This window comes from Micromys minutus (genome assembly GCF_963924665.1).
Source record: "Micromys minutus genome assembly, chromosome: 2".
Taxonomy (NCBI): Eukaryota; Metazoa; Chordata; class Mammalia; order Rodentia; family Muridae; genus Micromys; species Micromys minutus.
Window position 1 is genome coordinate 95231728 of NC_137971.1, and position 26080 is coordinate 95257807.

Sequence of the window (26080 nt, forward strand, 5' to 3'; positions counted from 1 at the left end):
AGAACTAAACCAGGAGAAAGAGAAAACACCCAAGAGGACAAGCCTAGAAAGCTAGGTAAGGTCAGCCGGCTTCTGGGGAAGGGGAGAACTTTAGTTCTTTAGAACTGATGTGCATAGGAGTGGGGAGAGGGACACAGAGTAAGGCGAGCGAGGTAAGAGGTAACCGCAAGCCAGGCTCCCAAAGACCTGCTCTGTGAAAGGGAGGAGAGAGCCAAGCAGTAAGGCGAGGTCAAGAGAAAGCAGGCAACGGGCCAGGGGTTGGGGTTGTGGGATGTGGGGAATGTCTGCGGATGTACTCCCTGGCTCCCAAAGGGAGCAAAGGCAACCAGAGTGTTCACACTAGTCCCAGCCTTGGAGGGCAGTCACTACAGAGCACGGGTCAAACTGGTCAGGTACTTCCTGTGTGGCTTTGGACACTCAAATTATTTAGCCTTTCACCACACTGCCTCAGCTTCTCCCTGTATGAAATGTAGACAGTCCATGGGCTTCTTTGGTAGAACTGCTTTTGACGATCTAATGAGAAATGGGAATGGGTTTGGAAAGTAAACAGCACCTGGCTAGCACGCACTGATAAGCTTCTATGATGATCATTGTTAACAGGATGAGAAAGGCTCGGCTGTAAACCTGTCACCAAGAAGAAGAAGCAGATTTGAAGAGGAGAGAATGAGAAAGACGGGTGGCCTTTCCCCCACCTGGGAGGAGTCTAGGGGTTCCTCCACTGAGGGGAAAGAGGTACAGGGAAGGAAGGCTCCCTCAGGGACAGCTACAATAGGGAAGATGTTTTGCATGTTCTGACCAGTCCATTTCTCTACCACCTAAGGAATAAAAGTACACAAAGGAAATCACTTTTCACTTCCTGTTGGTTGCACATGTATGTACATACATGTATACTAACAGAAGTGTGTGCACATGCATGTATGCAGATAGAAATTGGGAAGTAGATATGGTTCTGCCTCTAGGGTTTGACTTGGGCTGTTTTTTTTTTTTTTTTTTTTAAATCAAATTGTTTTAATTGGAAGCAGTTAGTTATGGAGCTTGCAGAGTTCAGGGAGGGTGACAGAGCTGAGGACGGTGGGAACCCTGGCATGTGCCAGGGTTGAGCTTGAACCCAGCACCACAAAACAAACAAACCAACACCCCTCCCATTTATCATCTGTATCTATTAGTCCTTGTTTCTCTGGCGTCCGACCTTGCATCAACCTCCATAAGTAGCTAAGTGTGGCAAATACAGGCCTTTACAGGAGTGGGCAAGCTATGGGAGAGGGTAAGGAAAGCTGAGCTCCAGAGACAGGGAAGCAGAGGGTGTGCATGTGAGCGCGTGCGCTGCAGGAGTAGCTCCGAGTCAGCCCCCCACCCCCACCCCGTTGCTGCCAAGCAGACATGGGTCAACATTGCCACATCCCCCTTGATTCTTCCTCCCCCAGACAGATGTCTGGGTTTCTTTTTGTTTGTTTGTTTGTTTGTTTTTAGTATGGAATCTGATTATTTAATCATGAGCAACTCATTTATCATTCTGAAACAATGTGCAGCCCAAACCAAACGTATCTGGGGAGATAGTCAACTCTGAGGCTACTGCTGGCTTTCTGTGATGAAAATCCTTTGACTTTCACAGGTCAAAGTAAGACATTCAGTTAAAAAACCAAACAAACCAAACCACCAGAATACTACTATTACTTAGCTTTGCAAATCCAACAACAAACATGTACTGTTGGCTGGAAATGCACAGCAGCGGACTACCCTGAGTAGCCCGGACAGTGTCCAGGACACCGGGCCTTTCTTTTTATCCCGTGTGTCTATTGGTCATTTGCTGTGGCAGAATGTCTACTCCTACTGCTCTGGCAGTCTACTCTTCTTCTCCACTGCCTTCCTTCATCCCCGGCCTGTATCCAATCTAGACTGCCACCGCACCCTTCTGCCTGGATTCTCATGGGAAAGCCAGAGGCCCTGGTCGCTTTTTGTTTGGCTAAACAAACCTTTTGCTTTGCTGGAGATGGAACCCAGAGCCTCAGACACACTGAACCGAAGGCCCACCATCCTGCTTTTGAAACCTCTCCTCCGAGGTCCTTGGTGTCTCTACCCTGCCTTCCCAGCCCAGCGACACCTGTCCCTTTAGCCTATGAGGGTTTGTGGTCAGCAGTGTTCCCAGCTCCGTCCTTTATGTTTAATGCCCATCACTCCCGCATTGCATACCCTTTCTTACTCTGTCCATTAAAATTCAGTTGCGGTCTCTCAGAGATCTAAGTCTCTTAAACTGTGAAACCTAGAGAGTTTTCCTTAACAGACTTTAGTTATCAAAAAAAAAAAAAAAAAAAAAAATATATATATATATATATATATATATATATATATATATATATATATATATATATATCTGCTCTGGGACAGCTCCAGATGATGTGAGACTTTCAGTCACGTAAAGAGGCTGTGGTGTCGAGAGTGTAGGAAGAATCCTTAATTGACAGGGCCAATGAGGAAAGCAGGGGTCCAGGTGTCCTGGGGAAAGGTTTCCTTGAAGTGACAAACCTGAGGTGAGGTGGAAGGTAGTGGGCAGTTTGGCTCTAGTTTCTGCTACAGAGCCGCATGGCCTTGAACCCAGTCTCTTTACCCCTTTGAGCCTGTCTCCCCCTTACAGAGAATGAACCTAAAGATTCTGTGCCTTGGGGAGCCGTGGTGCGAACACCTGAAGCCATGAATAAAGTGTGTGGAGAAAAGCCATCTTTTCTACACCCTGTGCACATGCCTTTACTGGACTCTCTAGTGAGGAACAATTGTGCATTTGCTAGACTCTGAGCTCATTTCTTCACCTCACCTATTCTCTCCTTTATGACTCAAGCACTTCAGACCTCATAAGACAAGCACCAACCAAGCAACAAAACTCCCGCCAGGGACTAGGCACCACTGGGTTGGAAACCTGCCAACTCATTGCCTCTCTCCTCCCCGTGGGATCTAGCACGTGAGAAGCACCTAAGAGACAGAATGGACCTGAGGAAGAACACGCTGGCACTCCGGGGAACGAAGGATGTATAGAAATCTGATCTCTCTAATTTCCCTCAAGGCAAAGGGCAGTGTTACGCAGTTAATTGTCTGTTTACCCTAACAGCATCTAGCACATGATAGATTCCATAAGTTGGGCTCTCCTCTGGCCTAGTGAAGAGCCTATGTGTATTCTGATCCCAGAGCTCCTCCCTCTAAAGGGGTGGAGGCTTTTCTCACGTGGTCCTCTGACACCCCTACCTCTAGAATCCTATGTGTTACTTTATTGCCAATTTGCCAGCTTCCCGCCTCTTGCAGGGCCTCTGATTACCTCATCTGTATAAACCTACTTCCAGATTAGTTTGATTTTGTCAATGGACTGGACCCAGGGTTGGTGTCATCTGAAGAGCAACTGAGAAAAAAGCCTCTATCAGACTGGCCTATGAGCAAGCCTGTGGCATACTGGTTTTGATTAATGGTTGGTTTGGGGAGGGCCCGGGCTTCGGTAGGAAGTCATCCTGGGGTGTAGGAGAAAGCACGCTAAGTAAGCAGGCATTCCTCTGTGGTCTCTGCTTCAGTTCCTGTCCTGCTTGCTTCCTGCTTTGGCTTCCCCGGTTGATGAGTGTGATTGGGATTTGCAAGATGAGCAAACCCCTTTCTAAGTTGCTTTTTGTTGTTTTTATCAGATCAACAGAGAGCCAAACTAGAACACCCTGACACCTACCACAGAGCCCAGAGGTGTCTAAGAAAGGGCAGGCGGCCAGGTTCAAAATCAGTTGATTCGTTTTTTCAGGAAACTTCTCTGGAGATCAACCAAGCTATTCGGGTCATGGACAGCTAGACAGGGAGTACCTGTAAAAACCACTGTCAGGAAAAGAGGTAACAGCTCCTAGAGAAGGCTGTAGCAATTCACCAGATACTGGGGCCTAGCTGCATGTTTATATGGTACTTACTTGATCTTTGACCTCGGGAATGATTCTTTGCCTTCCTTTTGCTTTTGTTTCTTTACCTGTCTCTTTACCTGTAAAAGAGATCATGTTTCTAAGAACTCTTGAACTTTAGTAATTGTATCCTGCGTTTTGAATCAATGGAGCCTTACGCTGTGAACGGCGTCTTGTATGAGGGGTCAGGGGATGTGTAGTGGGAAGAAGAGAATGAAAACAGTTCTAAGGAAAAGCTAGGATAGCTATGAAGAGAAAGGGGGCTCAAGGCCCTGGTTTTGATCCTGAACATCACACATGCACACACACAAAAGATGCAGAAACAGACATGGGCATAGATTTTACAAGAGCTACACTGCTGAATAGTAGAGTGCAGCTGCGTTGCTTAAGCATTCTACAGAGAGGACCAATGGTAAAGGAAGGGGCCATCTATAGCATCATTTCTATGAAATACATTGCTGCAGAAAAGAAGTAGAGGAGACAAAGTTGAAAGATAAGACCCAGTCTGGGAAAAATAAACCCTATGTATTTAACACAGAGAATCAATCCAACTGAGGTATTACACAGGACATAAAGAATTACAGAGATCCCAATTCAGCATGAGAAATAATGTATAGGTATACAACTAAAGGGCCCGGGAGGGGACACAGCTCCTAGTTACATTTTTTCTAGACTGTAAGCCCCAACAGAAGCATGAACTTATCTTTATGGCAGAAAATGAAAGTCCAAGGTTCAGATTTGAGGGTTAACTTCAGCTCCCTCTGGACTCTATCTCAAACTTGAAAGCTAACGTCAAGCCGACTTTAGTACCTCCTAGCTCCAACACACACCTATCTTTTGTCTACTTGTTTCTTTCCTACACCTGTGTGCCTGCATCACCTGCTCATTAGACTCCCACACAGGCACCTATGTCCAGATGTGGAACCATTTGCATACTCCGTTCCTCTGTCTTTATCTTGATCCATGCAAATCATTTTCCTGTACCTCCCGGTTCCCAGATTGACCCTCTGCTACTCTCTCAGGCCCACTTCATTTTATAAAATTTTATTTTATCTGCTTTGCCTGCATGTGTGCATGTGTATCCAATGCCCACAGAAGACAAAATAGGGCACTGGATCCCTTAGTATTGGAATTATAGATAGTTGTGAGTGAGCCTTTAAGTCGGTGCTGGGAACTGAACTGGAATCCTCTGCAAAAATACCAAGTGTTCTTTCTTAACGGCTGAGCAATCTCTCTCGTCCTTCTTAATGGAGGTACTCTATTACAATGACCTGCTTTTCTGACTGTTCTCCAACACACCCACCTCAGGCTGAGGCCTTCTAAGGGCAGGCCTAGGTCCTAGTAACCTCTTCATCTCCAGCATCTTAAACAGGACATGGCCTACAGAAAAATGACTCTTAATAAATGCTTTCTCAACTAAACAGAGGCATAAACGAAATGCTGCAGGCATACTTTGTTTTGCCTGCAAGGGAGGCAAAAGCAAAGACCAAGGGAGGTGAGCTGGTGCCATTAGAGCTGGGTGCTAAGAAATGGAGCTGTGACAAGAGGGATGTGTGGCAATATTTTTAAAAATCACATTGCCAAACTGGAAACATATTTTTAAATTATAAAATTTAAAAGTTGGCTTCAAATTTGTTCTGACCCACGCTCTCTGGCTTCTTGTAAATTCCTTTTCTTGTCTAAACAGCATTACCCTGAGACTGACACAGAATGGGTGGATGTAAGGGCACACAGTAGGCACTAAATAAATGATAGTTCTACAGGAAACATTACTAACAGCTAAGATGATAGTCATTTCGGAGAGACTAATCGAGCTAATGTTCTACCATCAGGGATAGAAATAGGTGAAGTGCAGGCTCTACCTCTCTTCTTAGAGATAAAACATCTGGGGCTGGAAAGACTCAAGCAAACTTAAATTTCCAGCCACACCTGCCTTCGGCGTCGTTTCCGCCTCCGAAGAGCCCGCGGGGGCGATGTCCCTGTCAGGCGGAGTGCACGCCTGCGAGCCTCACGGGAATCTCGGAGTCGCTCCACGGTGGCGCTTGCCACAGCCTTCCCCACCCACTCCTTAGTAACCGCGACGGTGTGGCTAGCAACGTAGGCGGCAACCGGCGCCGGCAGATTCTAACTACAAGTCCCGTCAAGCCCCGCGGCCACATTCAGCACCCGTCAGCACCCTGAACTACGGATCCCGATGGGCTCTGGGTTGCGCATCACATGAGCAGCTTCATCCAATCGTCTTTGGACAAGTCGTATGGGAGGGAGACACAGAGGGAGACAAGATGGCGGCGTCGGCGTCGCAAGGCGGGAGAAGCGGTGGTGGAGGAGGCAGTAGTGGGGCTGGAGGCGGCCCCAGCTGCGGGACAAGCAGCAGCCGCAGTGGTTTGTTGGATAAGGTGAGGAGCTCAGTCCTGGGGACAGTCTAGAGCCCGGGGGATGCCCAGGAGGGGGTGAGCCCACCTTTCCATCCCCGCCCCCCTTATTTTCTGCGGCTTCTTGAGCGCTCCTCTCTCTATAGCACACCAACGCACGCTTGGAACCTGCGCTCTCTACACATTGAAAAACCATCCTCCTTAGTCATCTTTTTTATTTTTGCAAGTGTTGCTGGTCCCTAACCGCCACCGCATCTTCTCGTAATTACGGCAATAGTTCACCATAATGATCACGTTTCTATTGTGCTAGGAGGGCCACTCTTGAAAATGCCCATTTCACCAACGTGGAAAACGACTCCTAAAGAAACTGAAAGAATCTCCTCGAAATCAGTATTCCCTAAACTCTTCCACCATAATCCCGTGTGTTGCTACAGAGGCCAGAGTTCAGTGGCATTTTACTAAAGTTTTTAGGCGGGGTTTTTTTTTTTTTTTTCTCCATGATATGCCAAATAGTGAAATATTCGTATGTTGACTTATCTTGCTGGACTAATAGGAGGCCTTAAGATACTTTTTCCCTCTTGGGTTCTCTACCTTTCTCTCTTTCTTCTTCCCTTGTGTGTCCATTGCTGTCTGCACCAGCTGGCTACTTCCCACTTTCTTTACCTACACAATTATTAAAAAATTTCACATCGGTATTCATCAGGGCTTAAAGAGGCAGGGGAAGAAAGCTGCTCCTGGATTGACCTTCTTGCCCCTTGCACAGCAACTTGGAAGACACAGTTGCCTGAAAAAAGGCCTGGTATTAGTTCTGCCTCTGTGTCCAAAATGTCCCTGTTTTCCCCATCTCAAGTTACTCTTTTGTAGAGTGAGGGGTTTCGCCTGGTATACCTTCTGGCCCCTTTCCAGGGTTGTCATTTGTGGTTGATGTGATGAGGGTGAGGCATGGTGCTTTAATATAGTAAGCCATTTTCCTTGAAACATTTTATTTGAAATGCTTTCTTACTCCACTGTGCCAGCTCTATGCCAAACAGATGGCTGGGGCTTAAGAGATTTTGCGGGGTTTGAATCCAGGATTTTCATAGCTCCCAACATGGTAGTCAGTGCTCCACCACTGACACACACACTCCCACCCCACCCCTCCAGTTCCCAGTTCTCCTTGTTTTTATGAGGGTCCTTAGATTCAAATTTGAGACAGGTTCTTGCTGTGTAGCTAAGCTGGCCTGGAACTGGCTTTGTGCAGGATCCAGAGACCAAACTCAGGCTGTAAGCCTTGCCAGTAAGTATCTATCCCTTGAGCCATCTTTCTGGTCCTCAAATCTTTCTTGAGGAAAGATATACAGAATATGACAGTGCTAGAAGGGTCTCTATATAAACTTAGTGAATGGTCAGAGTTAGACTGGGGAAGGGTTACTAAAGAGTGGGAGGTAAAGGCTTTTCAGACTATATAAAGAGACTTGAGGAAGATTATTTATGTAGTTCATGGAACCAGACACAATAAGGCTACACACTAGTATATCGGATTTCTTAGGCAGGTAAGTTTGAGTTTTAGTATAGCATACTAAAAGCTCTGGATGATTGTTCATTACTGAACTTGTATTTCTTTACCACAATAAACATTGTAGGTATCTCATTACAGGCTTGTTACAAAGATTAAATGATCCAATACTGGTAATATTGGTTTTAAAGGCCTGTATAAAAGCAGAACGACTAGGTGGTGAGATCCCCAACTAGCATATCAGAAAGGTAAACTGTTGAGGAACATTTTGTTTTGTTGTGTAATCTTGAAACTAAGGGTCTTTCTGCCTCTGCCTGCGTAATGGTGTCATTTCAGGCATGTCCCACCATACCTCCTCACCCTCAGATTCAACCAGGAAGTGAAAAGCAGAGAAGAGGGAAAATAGTCAAGAACTCTCTAAAGTCCTTTCTCCTGGAAAGCTCCATTCTGCTAACGTTGAATTGTTCCCCCTCTGAATTTCTCTTGCCTGTGTCCTACCCATTTGTATGTTTCCGGTTTCCTGTGAGGGTTTCTCGACACCGATCATTGAGTAAGTGCTTATAGCCCTGAATTTAGCTGAGGAAGATGCCAGCCCAGTCTTAGGAAGAGCTGTAGGAGATGCTGCTTTGAAATGTCTCTGACTGACTGCTGAGGTGGGGAGCGTGGGGACTTAATTGATTGACAGAGCGGGGCTGGAATGAGGACATGGGTTGTTCATATGAGGATGCTGCCCTTAGTAGAACCTCTTGAATTTATTTCTGTTTCTTCCTGCCTTTGGCTGGAGGAGGGCGTTGGTTCTGCACCTGTGTTTCGCTTGCTGTGAAAAAGTGCATTCTGGGTGTGTGAATGTGCTTCTCCCACTCTACGCTGTGTGAGTATCTGCTCCCCTGAAACCCACTTTAAGAACAAAGAGACACATACTTCCTGATTTTTAAAATAAGTTTGTACATCTAATCTTCCATCTTGAAGTGACTTACTTCACTGCACTAAGTTGTTTTTGCCCCAAATCTTTTAAGAGCATTTTGTTCTGTGTGGCAGCTATAAAGAATAGCTGTTTCCCAATTTGTTTGGGCTATTAAAATTTGGTATAGTATTTATTTTATCTTTTTTGTTCTTTTGGTAAATTATTATCCAAACCTTTTTAACCTCATTACTTGGATTCTGTCTCATGGTTGGATTCTCAACCTGACCTTAAAACATCTTAGTTGAGAACATAGATCTGGGGCCAGCCTTGCTTTGAATTCTGGCTCTCTCCTTGATATATATATATATATGTATATATATATCATCAGACACACCAGAAGAGGGCATCAGATCTCATTACAGATGGTTGTGATCCACCATGTGGTTTCTGGGATTTGAACTCAGGACCTCTGGAAGAGCAGTCAGTGCTCTTAACCACTGAGCCATCTCTCCAACCCCCAGCAGTATATTGAACCAGTTAGCAAATCTCTTTGTAACACAGTTTTTGCCTCTGCAAAGTGAGACTATGTGTGAGCACTTCCCATCTTTCTTCCTCTCTGGGCTTTGACTGCTGTATATAGATATTCCTAGTGCACGTGTGGAAACTGTCTATAGCACATTTCATCAATATTCAGTTAAAAACAATAGATTTCCGTACCACCCAGATCAGAGTGAGTTTGTAGTATTGAGGTTTGACTGTTCTTTGTTACCCATGCATTTTAATAGTATGTTTTTTAAATTGAAAATAATATTCAAGTTTTACTGTCTGATTAGTACACAGTTTCAGAAAGTTTTTATAACTTACCCCCAAACCCCATACCCATTAGCAGTCTACCTTAGTCCTTATTCTTAGCTCCAAGTCACCATAAAGAGCTTTTTTTTTCCCAGTGAGGAGACTCAAATGGAGACTCTAATGCTTGTAAGCTAGCAAGAGTCTAGTTTATGTTTGAATGTGTTTGTTGTGGACATTTTTATATAAATGAAATATATATTCATGGACTATTGTTATTAGCTTCTTTCATTTAACATGTTTTCAAAGTTCACATGTGTTCTTTTGGTTTGGTTTGGTTGTTTTGAGCTTGGGTTTCTCTGTGTAGCCCTGGCTTTCCTGGAACTCACTCTGTAGACCAGGCTGTCCTCAAACTCAGAGATCCTCCTGCCTCTGCCTCCTAAGTGTTGGGGTTAAAGGTGTGTATCACCATAGCCTGACTAGATCACATGTTTTATGGCATTTTATCAGACTTTATTTTATATGACCTAAATATATTCATCAGCACTGATAAACCGTTTTAAAATTTCTGAGTGTGATATGTGTACCATGGCACTTGTGTGGATATAGAGGACAGACTCAGGTATCCTCACTCTGCTTTGTGAGGGGTCATCCTGTTTCCACCTCCTCCTCACCACAGGAGCGTAGGCATTACAGATGTAACAACTAAGTCCAGTTTCACAGGTGGCTTCTGGGACTCCAAACTTAGGTCTTCACACTCGTGTGACCAGTGCTTTATCTACTGAACCCCTTCCTCCGATGGATACTGGTATATCATATTTTATTTTCCCACTTCTCAGTTAATATTTGTATCATGTACCTTTTGGCTGTGTGATACCTACTATAAATAAACACAGTTGTCCACTGGGTGGGCATTTTTAGTTTGTTGGGCTACCTAGGAGTGGAATTGCTGGGTCATATGGTAACAGGTGATATTTTAATTGATTGCTTTTTGAGGTGTGGTCTCTGTAGCCCAGGCTGGCCTGGAACTGGTGTTGTCTTGCCTCAGTCTTCAGAGTGCTTGGATTACAGGCTCCCTTGGTGTTTCCTGCTGTAGTTGGCGGTGTGAACCTGGGTGAGTGGGACCTCAAGTGTCTAAAGTCTCATGCAATACCAGCTTTGTTCAGTGGTGAGACAGGCTACTCTGAGGGTTAAGAAGAGTCACCGTATGAACACAGTCACAAGAGCCAGCCTCGCTCTCGTGATTAAAAACAGCGGAACTCAGCTAATCCCTTCCCACTGTACCTGTGAGGACCACAAATACATTCCAGGAACAAGTGAATGTTCCGAAGAAACTCAGGTCACAAGGCAGGTCTGGTCTTATAAGCCTTCAGAAATGTCCTCACACAGGACTGTGTTCAGCTTTCTGAGAAACTGTCAGAAAGTTCCTCATTGGGGATGTCACTTTACATTCCCACAGAGAACCCAGAAAGTAATTGATAGTGTAGTTGCAAGTTCTAAGCTGGTTGCATGTAGTGTTTTAATGCACGATCTACCACATCCATGGAATAAGGACTCACATCTTGTTTCTTGGGGTTTTTGTTGTGTTTTTTGAGAGTCTCACTATGTAATGCTAGTTGGTCTGGCATTACTGTATGAGCAGCTTGGCCTTGAACTCAAGTTGATTTGTGTGCCTATGCCTTCCAGAGTGCTAAAACTAAAGACGAGCACCTGACTTTGTTGTTTTCAGGCAGGGTCTCCTGTGTTTTAAGTTGACCTCTAGCCTCCCAAGTGCTGGATTACAGACATGCACTGGTGTATGTGGTCCTGAGGATTGAACCTAGGACTTCCTACATGCCAGGCAAGCCCTCTCTACCAGCTGAACTTTGTCCTGCCTCCTCTTTTTAACCATGGAAGTTTTCACCCTAAGCTGTTCCCACCCTTAGATCTCAGGTGTTTGGCTCTGTTTGTGGGGTGTTTAAGCTATAGTGACCATGACATGAAGCTGTCTCCACAGAACTGCAGTAATGCAGGCTTCCTGAGTCTTGGGGCCAGGCTGCTGTTACAGTTTGGGACCACAGAGAAAGCAGTGGGGGGAATCTTTTTCATTAGTTTCTCTGGAATTGCCACTAATGTGCATGTTCATAGTTTAACTGACATATGGTAATTTCTAACCTCCAACTAACTCATAAATGCAACGACTAATGAGCACTCATATACCAGCAATTTCCATTACAGTATTTCTTGGTCCTTAAAAAGAACTTGAAATGAAGGTTCAGTGTGCCAACAGCTGGTGTCTTGTCTTGGTAATACCATGGGTTTTCAAATTGTGTCTAAGTTAAGCAACTGCATTTTCAAGATACACATCGTTCTCTTCCTGAATTACCGTTTTCCCCTTTAGCTTTGCACTAACCAAGACTCCTGATCTTGCTAAATGTGTATTAATGGAAGGTGAGGGTGGGTTACACTTAAACCCAAGCAGTCATCACAGCTTCTGAATATCAGTTTCCCTTATCTCCTTATTCCTGGTCAGAAAATTCTGGAGTCAAAGGTAAAATACAGCTCCAGAACTTAAACATCTCAAACCCAGTGTATACAAAGGAGGATTTACTCTTTTCCTCCTGTGTTCCTTCTCTTGGGAAATGATGTGATGGTTCAGAAAAGTCATGATGGAAAAGTCACGTGGCAGGTGAAGTTACCTCTGACTAGTTTGTTACTTAGTTCATTCTATTCCACACCATCAATGTTCACTTCTCATCCCCTGCTGATGCAGTGTTGAACATTCAGGCTCTGTACTTAAAGCAGGCCCTGTCTTACTTACATATTACTAGTACTACTATATAATTATTTATTATAATTGTCCTAGTATTACCTTTGAGATTATCTGCTGATTTGTCTGAGGTGATTTTCAAAACAAAACCAGCAAACTCTTCAAACACATAAAGGTGGTTGGTATTACCCACTCAAAATGTTGTCCACTTCCTGCTCAGAATCCTTACCTTTAACCTTGTAAACAGTCCTAGGTTATGGTTCCTCCTACCAACTCTCCTGCTTTTGCAGCTTGTATCCACTTTCTGAGCTGGAGTAGACAAACAGGAGAGAGAAACTTTTTGTTATTTTTTTTTCTAAGTCAGAGGGGTCCTTTCGTAGGCACAGCACTGTCACCCTGGGTGCCCATCTCAGAATGAGTTGAGGGATCCTTTGAGTCAGGTTAAGGAGCTCTCGGAAGCAGTCCACAGCGGTCCTCATGTCGCCACACACCGTCTGCTTCACTGTGGCTCAGTTGAGAGAAAGCCCCACTGCTGCGCTGTTCTTAAGACTGTCCACTTGCTTTGCATACTAAAAATGTTTTGTTCACTCATCCCCAGCCCTTACTGTCAGAAGATACATCCCCAGATAAGTTCTAAGAAATGACTCCTATATTGTTTACATATTCTTCAAAATGGAGGTGTATTCAAAAACTTTACTGAGCATTTGAGAAGTGAGATTCCCAATGCCATGCCTGCAGTGAAAAGTCTTTGGAGAACTTCCCAAAGTGTAGAATCTCAAGTGAAATGAATCTTCAGTGGTCCCTGGAAATGAACAAGTACCCTTTTTCTGTGAAAGCCATTTCTGTCTTCCAAAGTGTGGCCAGGGACAAACATGGCCTGTTCCTCTGTTAGAAAAGTGGTTTCTAGTGACTCCTTCATGAATAGGAATAGCTATACTAATGAATTAGGTATAATGTAAACTCAGTTATGATCTGATCCAATTAAACTAGTAGATAATATCGAGTCCCTACTATGACCGTATTTTTAAAAAAATGGCAGGAGGAGCAGGAAAGGTAAATGTGTGTGACAGGAGAGCTTCTCAAGATTTGTGACCTGTTAGATAAACCACAAGACTCGACATATGATGCTGCTTATGAGATGGAGTGCAGAAGGAACCACAAGGTATCCTTTCGATCCTCTGCACTAGAGCCCCACAAGGTATCCCTTGAGTAGGGAGTTATGACAGCACATAGACAGTGGTGTGTGTCTACCAGGGAGCCTCATTAGACACATAGTGAGTGGTTTTCCCTATGCCTGGTCTGTGTCAGACTCCTAGAAGGAAAGGTGTTTAGCAGGATCACAGCTTAGACACAGGAGCTACTTTTAGCATGTAGGGTATGTTTTATATCAATGTAAAGAACTGTTTAACAACCAAATTGCCAGATAGAAGGCAAAGACCAACCTAGAAAATGTGCCTTCCTAATTAAGATGGCAGCCCTTAGGAAAACCTACCTTAATTCCTTTACACACGTTATATCCTTCATTATAATTTATCCTGTGAGGTCCCCTGTGAAACAAACTTGCCATTGCCCCTGTCCTCTGTGTGTGTGTATGTGTGTGTGTGAGTGTGTGTGTGTGTGTGAGAGAGAGAGAGAGAGAGAGTGTGTGTGCGTGCTTACACTTGCATATGTAGGTGCATGTATATGTGTGTGGAGGCTAGAAGCTGATGTTGAGAATCTTTAGTTGAATCCACCTTGTTTGTTTTTGAGACAGTCTTCTTTGTAACCTTGGCTGGCCTGGAACTATAGAAACCAGACTGGCTTCCTCAAACCTCTGCCTCCTGAGCACTGATTAAAGGCATGGCTACCATACCTAGCTCTCTGCCTTATATCTGAGAGAGAATCTTCCTGAGTCCAGAGCTCACTGAGCTACTCAGACCCTGCTTTGTCTCTTTATTCCTCATTATCACCCGGGGGAGATGCCTACAGAACAGCAGAGGAGATGTGATTTACAGACATTTTTAGGATGATGGGAATATTGACCACAAATAGACACCTAATGTCACTCCCTACTTGTCCAGATACTTCTCTGCTGTAGCAGAAAGGACTGAAGCTATTAATGTGGGCTGAAGAGATGGCTCAGTGGTTAAGAGCACTGACTGCTCTTCCAGCAGTCCTGAGTTCAAATCCCAGCAACCACATGGTGGCTCACAACCATCTGTAATGGAATCTGATGCCCTCTTCTGGTGTGTCTGAGGACAGCTGCAGTGTACTCATATACATAAAATAAATAAACCTTAAAAAAAAAGAAGCTATTAATGCATACAAAGTGGAATGAATGATGTTCCCTCTCTTCAGAAACCAAATAAAAGCCTTCCTTATGATTTTGTAATTCCCTGGAAGAGTTCCTGTTCTCTCTGCTGACGATTCTGAGCACCAGGCAGTAGAGCTGACGCTTACTCGACACGTTCAATGCTGATTTTACATTTTCTCCCTGAAAGTTACCAGGAGACTGTAGAAGCGTCTTGTTTCTGATGTGCTACATTAGGGATGTGAATCTAGGGCGGGGATCTATGAGAATATATGTTTATTTCTTCTTCTGTTGGAATGACATTGTTTTCAAAGTGACTTAATCATTTCACAGATTATTCACAAATCTTGTAGGCTTAGCTTTACAAATTGTTTGGGATTATTTAAGTAGAATATATTTGACTGAATGCATATGATACAGCTGTTGATTCAAAAAAGCTGTCCTTTTTTTCTTAGTTCAATGCATAATTTTTAAAATTAGGTGTCATGTTTGATTAGTAGGTTGGCAGATTGAGAGAATCAATATTACAAAGTGCTTTCATGAATAATTAAAAATTTCGTTTTCCTAAGACACTGATTGGGAAAGACTTGATTTATAGTGGCTTTAAATATAACTAATCTAGGGACTGGGAAGATGGCTTAGTGGTTAAGAATATTTGCTGTTCTTGCAGAAAATCCAAGTTCTGTTCCAGCACTGTATCAAGTGACTCTCAACTACCTGTAACTCCAGTTCTAGGAGACCTGAGAGGGATATGTGTGCACATGTACACACATACACACATGCTCAAATACATACATGCAAGCACATAAATACATATACATACATACATTTCATTCGTATTTTTTTCTCTGAACAGACTTCAGGTTTTCTTATTTGTAAATTAATGTATAGAATCACAGCTTTTTAAAAAGGTTGATAAGGTAGAAATATTTTCTGTCTTTCAGTAGAAGAATCCATTCTTTGAGTCAAATGAATTTGAATTGAATTACCTGTTAGTGTTCCAACCCAGGGCCTCATTCATACCAGCCAAGCACTGCTGAGCCACATTATCCCTGGTTTCCCGGGTTTCCAACCCAGGTTGTTGTGTATTGTATTCTGTCACAGCAACAGGAAGCAAACACTTGGTTTATAACAGAAAATATGATATTTTTAACAGATTATACTAAGCTTGCTGTCTTAGAGTTACAATATGCTAATAAAGTATACAAATTGTCCACAGACAATAATGTTTTAAAGACAATCTTTCCTCATTGCTAGTGTTCGTAAATTCCTTTATCTGTATTTTATGAATTTTGTGCTTATAAAATGTTAGGATGAACAAAGGCAGTTTTTTTCCTGTATTCATCTGTGGGTAAGAAGGGGGTAGAATATATGAGTTTACATAGCACACACGTGTGTTCTGGTTCTAGGCTTGTAGGATTTGAGTCTTCGGCGTGGAGACTCGCACCGTGCGTATGAGAGTGGCGCTTAGCCATCTGAGTGTGGCGCTTAGCCTTCGTCTTAGAAGACAAAGGATAGGTGTTCATATACTCAGCAGCCTGGAGAAAGCAGCTCATGCTACTCTGTTAGGCGCCATGGTTTTTGTTGTACAACTTTTCTGTTTGTTTTGCAGTGGAAGATTGATGATAAGCCTGTAAAAATTGATAAGTGGGATGGATCAGCTGTGAAAAACTCTCTGGATGATTCTGCCAAAAAGGTACCTGTCGTGAAAACCTGAGAGCGTGCTTTCAGCCTGTGGACTTGTCTCCTTTCTTCTCTTACTTGGAATGACTATAGTTTTCAAAGTTAGAGAAGGAGCCAAAGCTTCTAAAATTACCACAGAATAAGTAGAGGAAAGTGTGTTATAACACAAATGTTGGGATATCAAGAAAATTGGTAACTCATTGTTCTAAGATTAATTTAGCTTAGAGAACAGAGACTTGGGAAGGCAGAACATTCATCTATGGTGAACCCATTTGCAAAGAGAAAAAATGTTAGCTGTGTCCTATGGGCAGAGTTGAGAATTTTAAGACTAGGACTTGTTAAGTTTTTTTGCAGGGCAGTATGCTTTAAAGTGGGTGTGAGTCTTCTTTGTGTAGAGTGGTCAGATGCTGGTTGAAGGGAACTGTGTTTATTCCTACACATGGGAAGAAAGCTGCTCTTACCTTACACCCTACTTCTCACCAGGTACTCCTGGAAAAGTACAAGTATGTGGAGAACTTTGGTCTCATCGACGGCCGCCTCACCATCTGTACCATCTCCTGCTTCTTTGCCATAGTGGCTTTGATTTGGGATTACATGCATCCCTTTCCAGAGTCCAAGCCAGTTTTGGCTTTGTGTGTCGTGTCATATCCTTTTTATGCTATAGTTTGCTTTTTCGTGACAATTCAGAAGTCTCTGCCATTATATCATTTTTGCTTTCGAAATATAAAAGCTTTGATTTTAGAGCATGTTGTTTGTAATTACTTTGTTATTGACGTATAGGAACACCAAAGCTCCTGTCACACAGTGAGATCCAGCTCTTTTAACTTGTTAGAGTTTTCCCATTAGACTGGGTTGCTTTAATTAATTTATTCTTGACTATTAGTAGAAAAGCTTTGGATTATAGAAATTTGAATTTGTTTTCTATTTTTCTTTGAAGCTGAAGAGCTGGCCAGGGTGGTCCTGAGCATGAGCTATGAGTTTGGCCCTGTGTTTCAGGGAAATTGAGGACCCTTTCTGGGACAACACAACAGAGTTTGAACTCTAAGGTGTTTAATGATCTTGTGTTAGAGAGAAAAATGTTAAGTAATACCCCTTCACAATTGCAAAACTGAAGGGACTTTGGATATGGCAGCAGACACTTGTAATTTCAGCTCTCAGAAGGCTGAGTCAGGATGGTTTATGAATTTCAGCTAGGGCTACCTGGCAAAAACGTGTGCCATTTAAAAACTGGAAAAAAGAAAACCCAGGTGTTAAAATATTAGCCACACAACACAGAGACCTGAGTTTGGAATCCGAGCACCCATATTAAAGTTGGACATAGTAGCACAGTTGTAATCCCAATGCTGAGGGATGAAGGTAAGGATCCCAGGGCCATTACCCAGCCAGTCTTCCTGAATCAGTGAGCTCCTGGTTGGTTCAGTGAGAGACCCTGTCTCGATAATTAGGTAGAGAATGGTATAGAAAGACATCTGTTGTCAATCCCTGGCTTCCATACACACATATATGTCTCTGTGTACCCATACATACATTCACATGCAGGTGAACGTATGCACATGCCTATATCCCACACAAACGGAAAAGAAAAAAATTAGACGGGAGATTATATTTGATATATAACATAGACAGTTCCCAAATTTAAGAGCTTAGCTTAAGATTTCTCTACTTTATAATGGTATGAAAGAATATTCATACAACCATTGTGGTTTTTATTTTCAATATAAAGCTCAATAAATTACGTCAGATAACATGCTATTATATAGTAGGTGTTTATTAAATGAATTTGCCCAGTTGCTAGCTGATGTAAATGTTCTGAGCACATTCAAGGTAGGCTAATTAGTCTATAGTGTTTGGAAGTTTAGTGTATTATATGCATTTTTAATTCATAGTTACTATTGTAAGTTGAATTTTGCCTCTTTATGATAAACATTACTTAAGATATGCAATACAAAGAACTTGTATTACAAGGTTTATATGAATTTGTAGTGATGATTTCTTTGTAGTCCTTCACTCCCATCTCCTGTCCCTTAGTTTATCTGCATATAACTGTTTTACACTATGACTTTAAAAATTAATGCATGTCCTGGGGGTCTGTCAGGAAGACTGAAGGCCATTTGCTGGAATCTAGAGTGGAAGGAGAGAACCAGCTGCTGTACAGACCTGACGTGCTTTCGTGCATATGTTGCCCCAAACAAATATATAAAATCTATAAAAGTACAGATATAACTTCTCATTGCTCTGTGGAACTCTACTACTAACTGATTATATATAAACACTACTCTCCTGAGGTTGGAGAGAGTGCAGTAGTTAAGAATACTTGGTATACTTGCTGTAGACTGGAGTTCCCAGAACCGGTGTTGGGTGGCTTTCAGCCATCTTTCAGGCATCAGCTCCAAGGGATCTGACACACTTATTGGGCTTCCACAGGTACTCACACTAATGTACACATACCTTACATGGACACACACATACACCTAATTTTAAAATATGCTTTCAGAGGTGAGTAACAAGGCATCTTAAAGTACCTGATTAAAAATAGGACTTGGCAACAAGTACTCTTCAGTTAAATTAATTATCCTAGTGTGAAGTTTTCATTGTTGAAGCAATCTAAACAATGACAGCAACCTTCTTACACACAGTCTCTAAAAGAATACTTTGATAATATTTCAGTTATATTTGTATAAAGCAAATCATGGTCCTAAGTTTATGTTCTATCTATACAGTGCTAGTGACTACTGTTCTAAATAACTACTGTGTGGGAAATGGTTATATATAAAACCCCCATGACAGTTCTTGTTTGAGACAGAATCCCAGTACACTAACCTTAAACTTGCAGTAGTCCTGACTTAGCCTCCCAAGTTTTGACATTATAGGTGTGTACCGCTGTACTTAGTTGAGTGTTCTCATTGTAGACATGAGGGTAGGTGGGAAAGACATTTATCAAAAGCAGAAATGCAAATCCAAGACTGTCTTAACTCTAAAGCCCATATCCTTTGCACTGTACTTCTACAGTTAATACAATTTAAATAACACTCCACATAACATGTTAGCAGTTGACTATAGAGTTAAGTCAGTGGAATAATGTATCTGTATATACACATGTTGCTCTCACAGACTAATCTGAAGCCACGTTGACATTGGTTGAATATGGTCAAATCTACTGATATATTGCGGGGGCGGGGGGGGCGGTGTTTGTTTTGTTTTTTGAGACAGTTTCTCTGTGTAGCCCTGGCTATTCTGGATCTTACTTTGTAGACCAGGCTGGCCTCAAAATTAGAGATCTACCTGCCTCTGTCTTCCAAGTGCTGGGATTAAAGGCGTGTGCCACCTTTCCTTCTTTCCTTCTTTCTTTTCTTTCTTTCTTTCTTTTTTTTTCTTTCTTTCTTTCTTTTTTTTCTTTCAATTAAAAAAATTTTTTTACATGAATGGGTGTTTTCCCGGCACATATGTCTGTGTGCCACATTCAGGCCTGGATGCTCAAGGAAACCAGAAGAGGGTATCAGATCTCTTGGAACTGGAGCTATAGAATGTCGTTAGCGGCTGTGTGGGTGGTGGGATTTAAATCCAGGCTTCCTGCAAGATCAGCCAGTGCTCTGAATTGCTGAGTCATCTCTCCAGCCTCTGGTCCTTGTATTGTTTTGTTTTTTAATGGAGAAATAAGCACAAGTTATAACAAAGTCTCGAGAAACTAGACGATAGCCTATTCTTGGGCCTGTTGTCCTTTAGTATAAAAGATGAGAAAGCCTGTTTGTCTTTTTGAGGTGTCTAGAGAACTAACACTGTCTTGCTCCCTTTACGTATGTACAAGGGTACAGAGTAAATACCTAAGTTTCCAGGGCTTTAGTCACTTAGGACTCATGTGTGTCATTGTTGTTGTTGTGTTGGCATATTTGTATATTTTCCCTTAATGCTATTTGAACCTATTTTGTGATGATGGGGATTCTGACCATTTATACCTCATATAAAGAAAAGAGCATCTTTCTTGTGGCCCACAGAAAAGACCCTACAGGAATGGATCCTGATGATATTTGGCAGCTGTCCTCCAGCCTCAAAAGGTAATGCCCATCCTTAGTTCTTAGAGATGCTTAAGGACTGGCTTTGTGTTTGCTCTGGGCATTGTTCTGATTCCCAGTGTACTATTCTGCATCTGTTCTACACAGAGCATAATGCTAGTCGTGTAAAATGAAAGGGAACGAATGAGGTAGTAGGTTTTCCTAACATAGCAGTTCTGAATTTCTTTATTACAGAAGATGCTTTAAGTTTATACTTTGGAAGACTTAGGAATGATAGTCTTTTTCCTTGTGGCCAGTTAGCAAAGGTCAAAGGTTGGGGTGGAGGAATGACTCAGAGGTTAAGAGTGCTCACCGTTCTTATAGAGGACCTGGTTTTGGTTCCTAGCATCCACAGTGGCTCACAACTAACTTAACTTGAGTTCCAGGGGACCCAACATACTCTTCTGGTTTGTTTTCTGGGTTTTTTTGTTTTTGTTTTTGTTTTTTTTTTAGGGGGTAAATGGGAGGTCTTTTGTCTTTTATATATATGTTATGCAAAACTCATGCAGGCAAACACACATACACACATATCAAATATATCTTTTTAAAATAGGTCCAAGTTGGGAGGGTGGTTATCTTTAAGGATCCTCTATTTAGCATCTGTGTCTTCTGACTTCATTCTGAATGTGTTCAGACATTCCTGGAGTGGTGTTCTGTACAGTTCAGTACAATCCAGTCTTTCTGAACTGTAGTAAAACACATGTGTTCATTGGTACCCAGACCTGGATCCATGTTCCAGTGTGTTTGTTTCTAATGCATGGCTTTTGGTAAATTATGTAAAGTAAAGCTTATTGAGGTCAAAACAAAACAAAAACAACAACAAAAAACTCCATAGAGTTGTTAGGAATGTCAAATGTCAATTACTATAGCAAATACACAAGCAGCATTTCTTGTATCTTAGGCATTAGTCACTTTTCTGCTGCTTTGATAAAACACCAAGACCAAGGCAACTTACGGAAGGGAGGGTTTATTTGGGCTTATGTTTCCATTGCCACCAGAGCAGGGAGGCATGGCCACAGGCATAATGGTGGCTGGAGGAACAAGCTGGGAGTTCATGTCTTGAGCCACAAACACAAAACAACAAAATTAGAAATGCTGCAAGTCTTTAAACGTAAGAGCCCATCCTTAGTGACATACTTTATCCAACAAGACCATGCCTCCTAAACCTCTTCAAATAGTGCCACCAACTGGAGACTTGAGTGTTCATATATTATCCATGCCTGCGAGGGACATTCTCATTCAAACCACCATAGGTATCATGCTAAAATCATTACCTCATTTAAACCTTAGGACACATTTACAGGTAAGAACATGGTCCTAAAGGTTTAATTGACTGAGCTCAGGATTAAGAATTAAGGAGTAAGAATTCTAGGCTAAATTGTGCACAGATTTCAGACTCCTAGTCATTAACTAAAAATACATGATACACTTTGTGGCATATACAGGCTGTCACATCATAGTAACTCTCATTGAAGGTAAGTAGCATCAGGGCCTGCCCCTTTCTGGCAGTTTGTGGGGTAGGAAGAAGAAGAAGACAAAGAGACTCTGACAGCTGAGTTCTACTGTCTCCTGTCAGGCTCCGTGGCTGTCCTCTCTGGCAGCTTCACTCCTAACAAGTCCAGATTGTTTGGACCCCAGCGTTCCTCTAGTCTGCCAGCTCTAATGTTACCAACTCTTACTCCTGGTGGACCCTGGGAGTTTCTGCTTGAAGTCATTGCCAGCAGAGCAGGAAAAGAGAGTGATCTGTAAATATAAGTCCCACCCACTTTGTCCTCTGTTAAGAACTCCTGTTTGGGGAAAAGGCTAAGTTCTGAGTACAGCTTAGCCTTCCTCATGTGTGTGGTATGTATTCCACATGCATGTGCAAATATACCCTTGTCTGCTGTTCCTTTCATGTTCCTCAGACACCCTAGGCATGTTTTCACCTCAGGACCTCTGCTTTCTGGTCCTTCCACATGGAATACTTTTCTTGATACCCTGGTGTTCTCATCTTCATTGGGATTCAGCATTTAAACTAATCAGAATTAGTATCTTCAGGGCAGTTAGGAGACTGTGAGTAGGGTCTATTGGTTTTTCTATCTCTCCCTCCCTCTCTCATTCTCAGTGAGTGTGTGTGTGGTGGGGTTGTCCCTGTGCCAGCGTTGCCAAGCTTATCCACACCTATCAAACACTTGCTGAGGAATTGTTACTGCTTTCCCTTTGTTGTTAAATTAGCATTAAGTGGTGCATCATTTATTGGGCATTTTCCTGTGTGTGCTCTCATTGGTCCTTCACCTGCTTCCTTTTGCTGCTTCCCTCCCTCCCCAGAACCCCAGTTCTGCTGACATTGTCCATTCTTCCCACGCTAAGAGCTCCTCAGTTCCCCAGTCTGGTTTTTGATTTGTTCTCTTTGTCCTGATGCTTAGGTTTGACGACAAATACACCCTGAAGTTGACCTTCATCAGTGGGAGGACGAAGCAGCAGCGGGAAGCCGAGTTCACCAAGTCCATTGCTAAGTTCTTTGACCACAGCGGGACATTGGTCATGGATGCATATGAACCTGAAATATCCAGGCTCCATGACAGTCTTGCCACAGAAAGAAAAATAAAGTAGCCAATTCTAAAAGTTCTCCTTCTGCTGGATCATACGAATTACTGGTGGGTAGGGAAGACAGGAAGCTTAAGCTTGGCTAAGTAAGAACTGCTAACGTCTACCCTGGATGAATAGAATTTCCTAGTACAGATATGCAAAGTTGTATCTTTGATGGCTAGCTGTAGCCTAGGTTAGCTGACTGTTTTTCTGTTGTTTTCCTTGAAAAGCATTTTTGTAAAAGCTAAGCCTACTTTTTCCTTTGTGCTTAATAGTACTTTACACAGTATAGCTTTGTGCCATGCAGTGTTTGCATGCTCAGTTCTTGAGAACTGCTAACCTTGCTGGGGGGAGGTAGTGTTCACCTTTAACCCCAGCACTCGGAAGGCAGGAAGGGGTATTGAGTTTGAGGCCATCTTGGGCTATGGAGCTAGGCCCTGTCTTGGAGAGTGGGTATTGTTAACTTGTTGCTGACTTTGTGTTGACCCTGCATCAGCAACTATTTCCTAAAATCCAGGATACAACTTCTTAAGTATGACAGCTTTCCTTTACACACCATTTTTGTGGGTGTATATATATATTTGACTTGGGGAGAATTATTTTTTAAAAAAATACAAAATAGCTTTTTAATTTGTTTAAAATAGACCTGCCTGTTACATTTTGTGCTCTTAACCAATTAAAGAAGCCAGTAGCATTTTTAGTTTTATATTCTCTGTTTTCCACTAATATGTTCCTGTTGATTTGTTTGTGCCCTTTATTAACTGCCATTTTCTAACATTTTTTTCAATAAATGAAAGAAGATGTGAAAATGTGGAGTACTAGTCTTGGAAGAAGGAACAGCACAAGCTTTACTCGGGTGGAGTCCCTTCTAGGCTGGCTCACTGTGGGCCCCTGAGGCCCGGAGCCAGGAACTCTCAGTTCTAGTGAAGGCAGCAGCACTTTACTCTGTCGGGTCACATGCACACCTCACCGAAGCTCACTCACGGTAGTCCTAAGGGCAGGCACTGTTGTCCTTACCTATACATGAGGAAGCTAAGACATGAAAGTTAACAGTCCGCTGGATGGTTCCAGAATGGGATCTTAAATCTGAGTAACCTGGCTCCAAAAGTTATGTTCCTGCAGAGACAAAAAAGTAGAAAATAAACCCAGTATCTTTTCCAGCATCTTTTCAATTTGGTCAGAGGGCGGGACACTTTCAGGAGTCTGATTCTAAATCTAGTACCCGGATTATACATTTACTAGAAGGAAGCATCCAGAGAGCATCGGGGAGGTCTTCCTGTCGGCACTGCCCAGCAAGGCCACACTGTTGGAGCTTTGGATCCTATAAGCCCTCCTGTAATCCTTTGTTAGTCAGAGTTTGAGTTTCTCACGCTGCCCCCACCCCGTCTTGTAAAAGTAACAGTGCAGGGCTGGGAGGGGGCTCATTTACTAAAGTGCTCGCCATGCAAGCACACCCCTGAGAATGCAGGTAAAGAGGAGCCGGGCGGCACAGTTGTGATCCCAGTGCTGACGACGCAGATACAAGATGTGTCTAGCGTGCTGGCTGGCCAGCGTAAGACCAGGGCCGGGGAGATGAGCCTGTGGGTAAAATGCTGTGTGAGCAGCGGCGTCTGAGTTTGGATCTCCAGAACCCACATAGAAGCCATGAATGGTGACGCACACCCAGCCCTTGTGTGGGAGCAAAGGCAGGGCTAGGGTGAATGGTGACACACACCCAGCCCTTGTGTGGGAGCAAAGGCAGGGCTAGGGTGAATGGTGACACACACCCAGCCCTTGTGTGGGAGCAAAGGCAAGGCTAGGGTCTGGCTGACCAGCCAGTCTGGCTGAAATAGCAAGCTCCGGGTGCAGTGAAAGACCTGGCTCAAAAGTCAGGATGCAAAGAAATGGAGGAAGACTTGTGCTGACCTCTGCCTGGGCACACGCGCGCACACACACACACACACACACACACACACACACACACACACACACACACACACACACGGTGAAGTCAAATGCAATGACGCACTTAAACATTTTGAAAGTGTTTAATCAGATAATGGTACTTTCACAGGGACAGAGCCATTACTGTTAGCCGGGAGGCTCCAGGGCTGGGAGAGTAGGCAGCGCTTACTTCACACCTGCTGTACCCTTTGCTTTATAGCCTTGGGTTTGGGGTTTCTTTTGTTTTCTCCTGTGTTGGAGTTCAGACTCAGGGCACCATACATGATACACAAATGTTCCAACACTGAGCTACATCCGCAGCTCTCCAAGCTCCCCCTTTAAATAAACATTCCAACTATGTTGACACATTCTTTTCCTTTGTTTTCAAATGGGGTTCTCATTATGTTGTCAAGACCAGTCTTAAACTGACGCACACAAGTGATTCTCCTGCCTCAGCATTGTAGCAGCTGGTACTATATGCTTGTGCCATTGTCTGTGTCTTCCAAACTTGTTCTTATAGTGTAGTGTTTTATAGTTACTCTACATAGGCAAACCAATTTTAATAACTATAATGTTGCTTAATGGTTTTAATTTAACTTCCCTTATCAATAGATAATAGATTAATAGTGATGCTTCTCTGGTTTTTCACTAACTCAAAAGGAATGCTGTTCAGAGTCAAGAGACTTGATTGTTCATAGCTTTGTTTTAATGTGAGCTTGAGTAAACCCCAGTTCATCTCTAGGTTAAGTCACTTAAGAGGGTTAGAAAGTATCCATTTGAGATTATGGTCAACATAAAGCATTTCTCATTATAAAGTGTGTGCATACTATAATCTTTAAGAAGGCAGGTTCTAGTAAATCCACTTAAAGACTTGGACTGCAGCCAGTTGAGGCGGTCTAGATGTGTTGAAGAAGACAGTTGTCAGTCACACAAACCAGGAATTCTTTGCAGGCTCAGGCTTCCCCGGCACTGTGGGACTACAGGGCACTCCCTGAGAACTGGCTGTTCACCCACTCTGTAATTATTGCTCATGCTGCCTGGCTGCTTCTGACCCTCTAAGTCTGCAGCACCCTTTCCTCCTGGAAACTAGTGCCCATCTTCCTGCTTTTCAGCTCTTCACACTTCCCTGGTGGACTTGAGTCTTCTCAAGCAGACAGAACTGCTAACGATCATTATTTGCAAATTTCTATTGCTGATGTTGCCAGTCCTTGTCCAGTGAGTTCAGTAACTAACCCGGAACGGAGATGTGGAATTCAGCGAAAGAATGGACTTTGACCACTTGTCATTCAAGCAAGTGGCCCCAAGTAGCTCAGGCCACCTTTATTACACAGAATTTCAGAGCAT

The 26080-nt window shown here is 43.0% G+C and overlaps 1 protein-coding gene across 1 annotated transcript; it reads left to right on the forward strand.

Moving 5' to 3' along the window:
• The first annotated feature begins 6176 nt into the window (after window positions 1-6176).
• Window positions 6177-23573, forward strand: SPCS2 (signal peptidase complex subunit 2). The gene is made up of 5 exons (XM_080912498.1): window positions 6177-6310; window positions 16126-16209; window positions 16680-16839; window positions 20113-20248; window positions 22651-23573. Exons 1-5 carry the CDS (start codon window positions 6197-6199, stop codon window positions 22835-22837), a joined length of 681 nt encoding a protein of 226 aa, XP_080768624.1. The 5' UTR covers window positions 6177-6196; the 3' UTR covers window positions 22838-23573.
• Window positions 23574-26080: the final 2507 nt, after the last annotated feature.

Coding starts and splice junctions, on each gene's coding strand:
- SPCS2 (XM_080912498.1), top strand. CDS start 6,197: ATGGCGGCGTCGGCGTCGCAAGGCGGGAGAAGCGGTGGTGGAGGAGGC. Junction 16,210..16,679: donor TGGATGATTCTGCCAAAAAG/GTACCTGTCGTG, acceptor ACTTCTCACCAG/GTACTCCTGGAAAAGTACAA. Junction 20,249..22,650: donor CTGTCCTCCAGCCTCAAAAG/GTAATGCCCATC, acceptor CCTGATGCTTAG/GTTTGACGACAAATACACCC.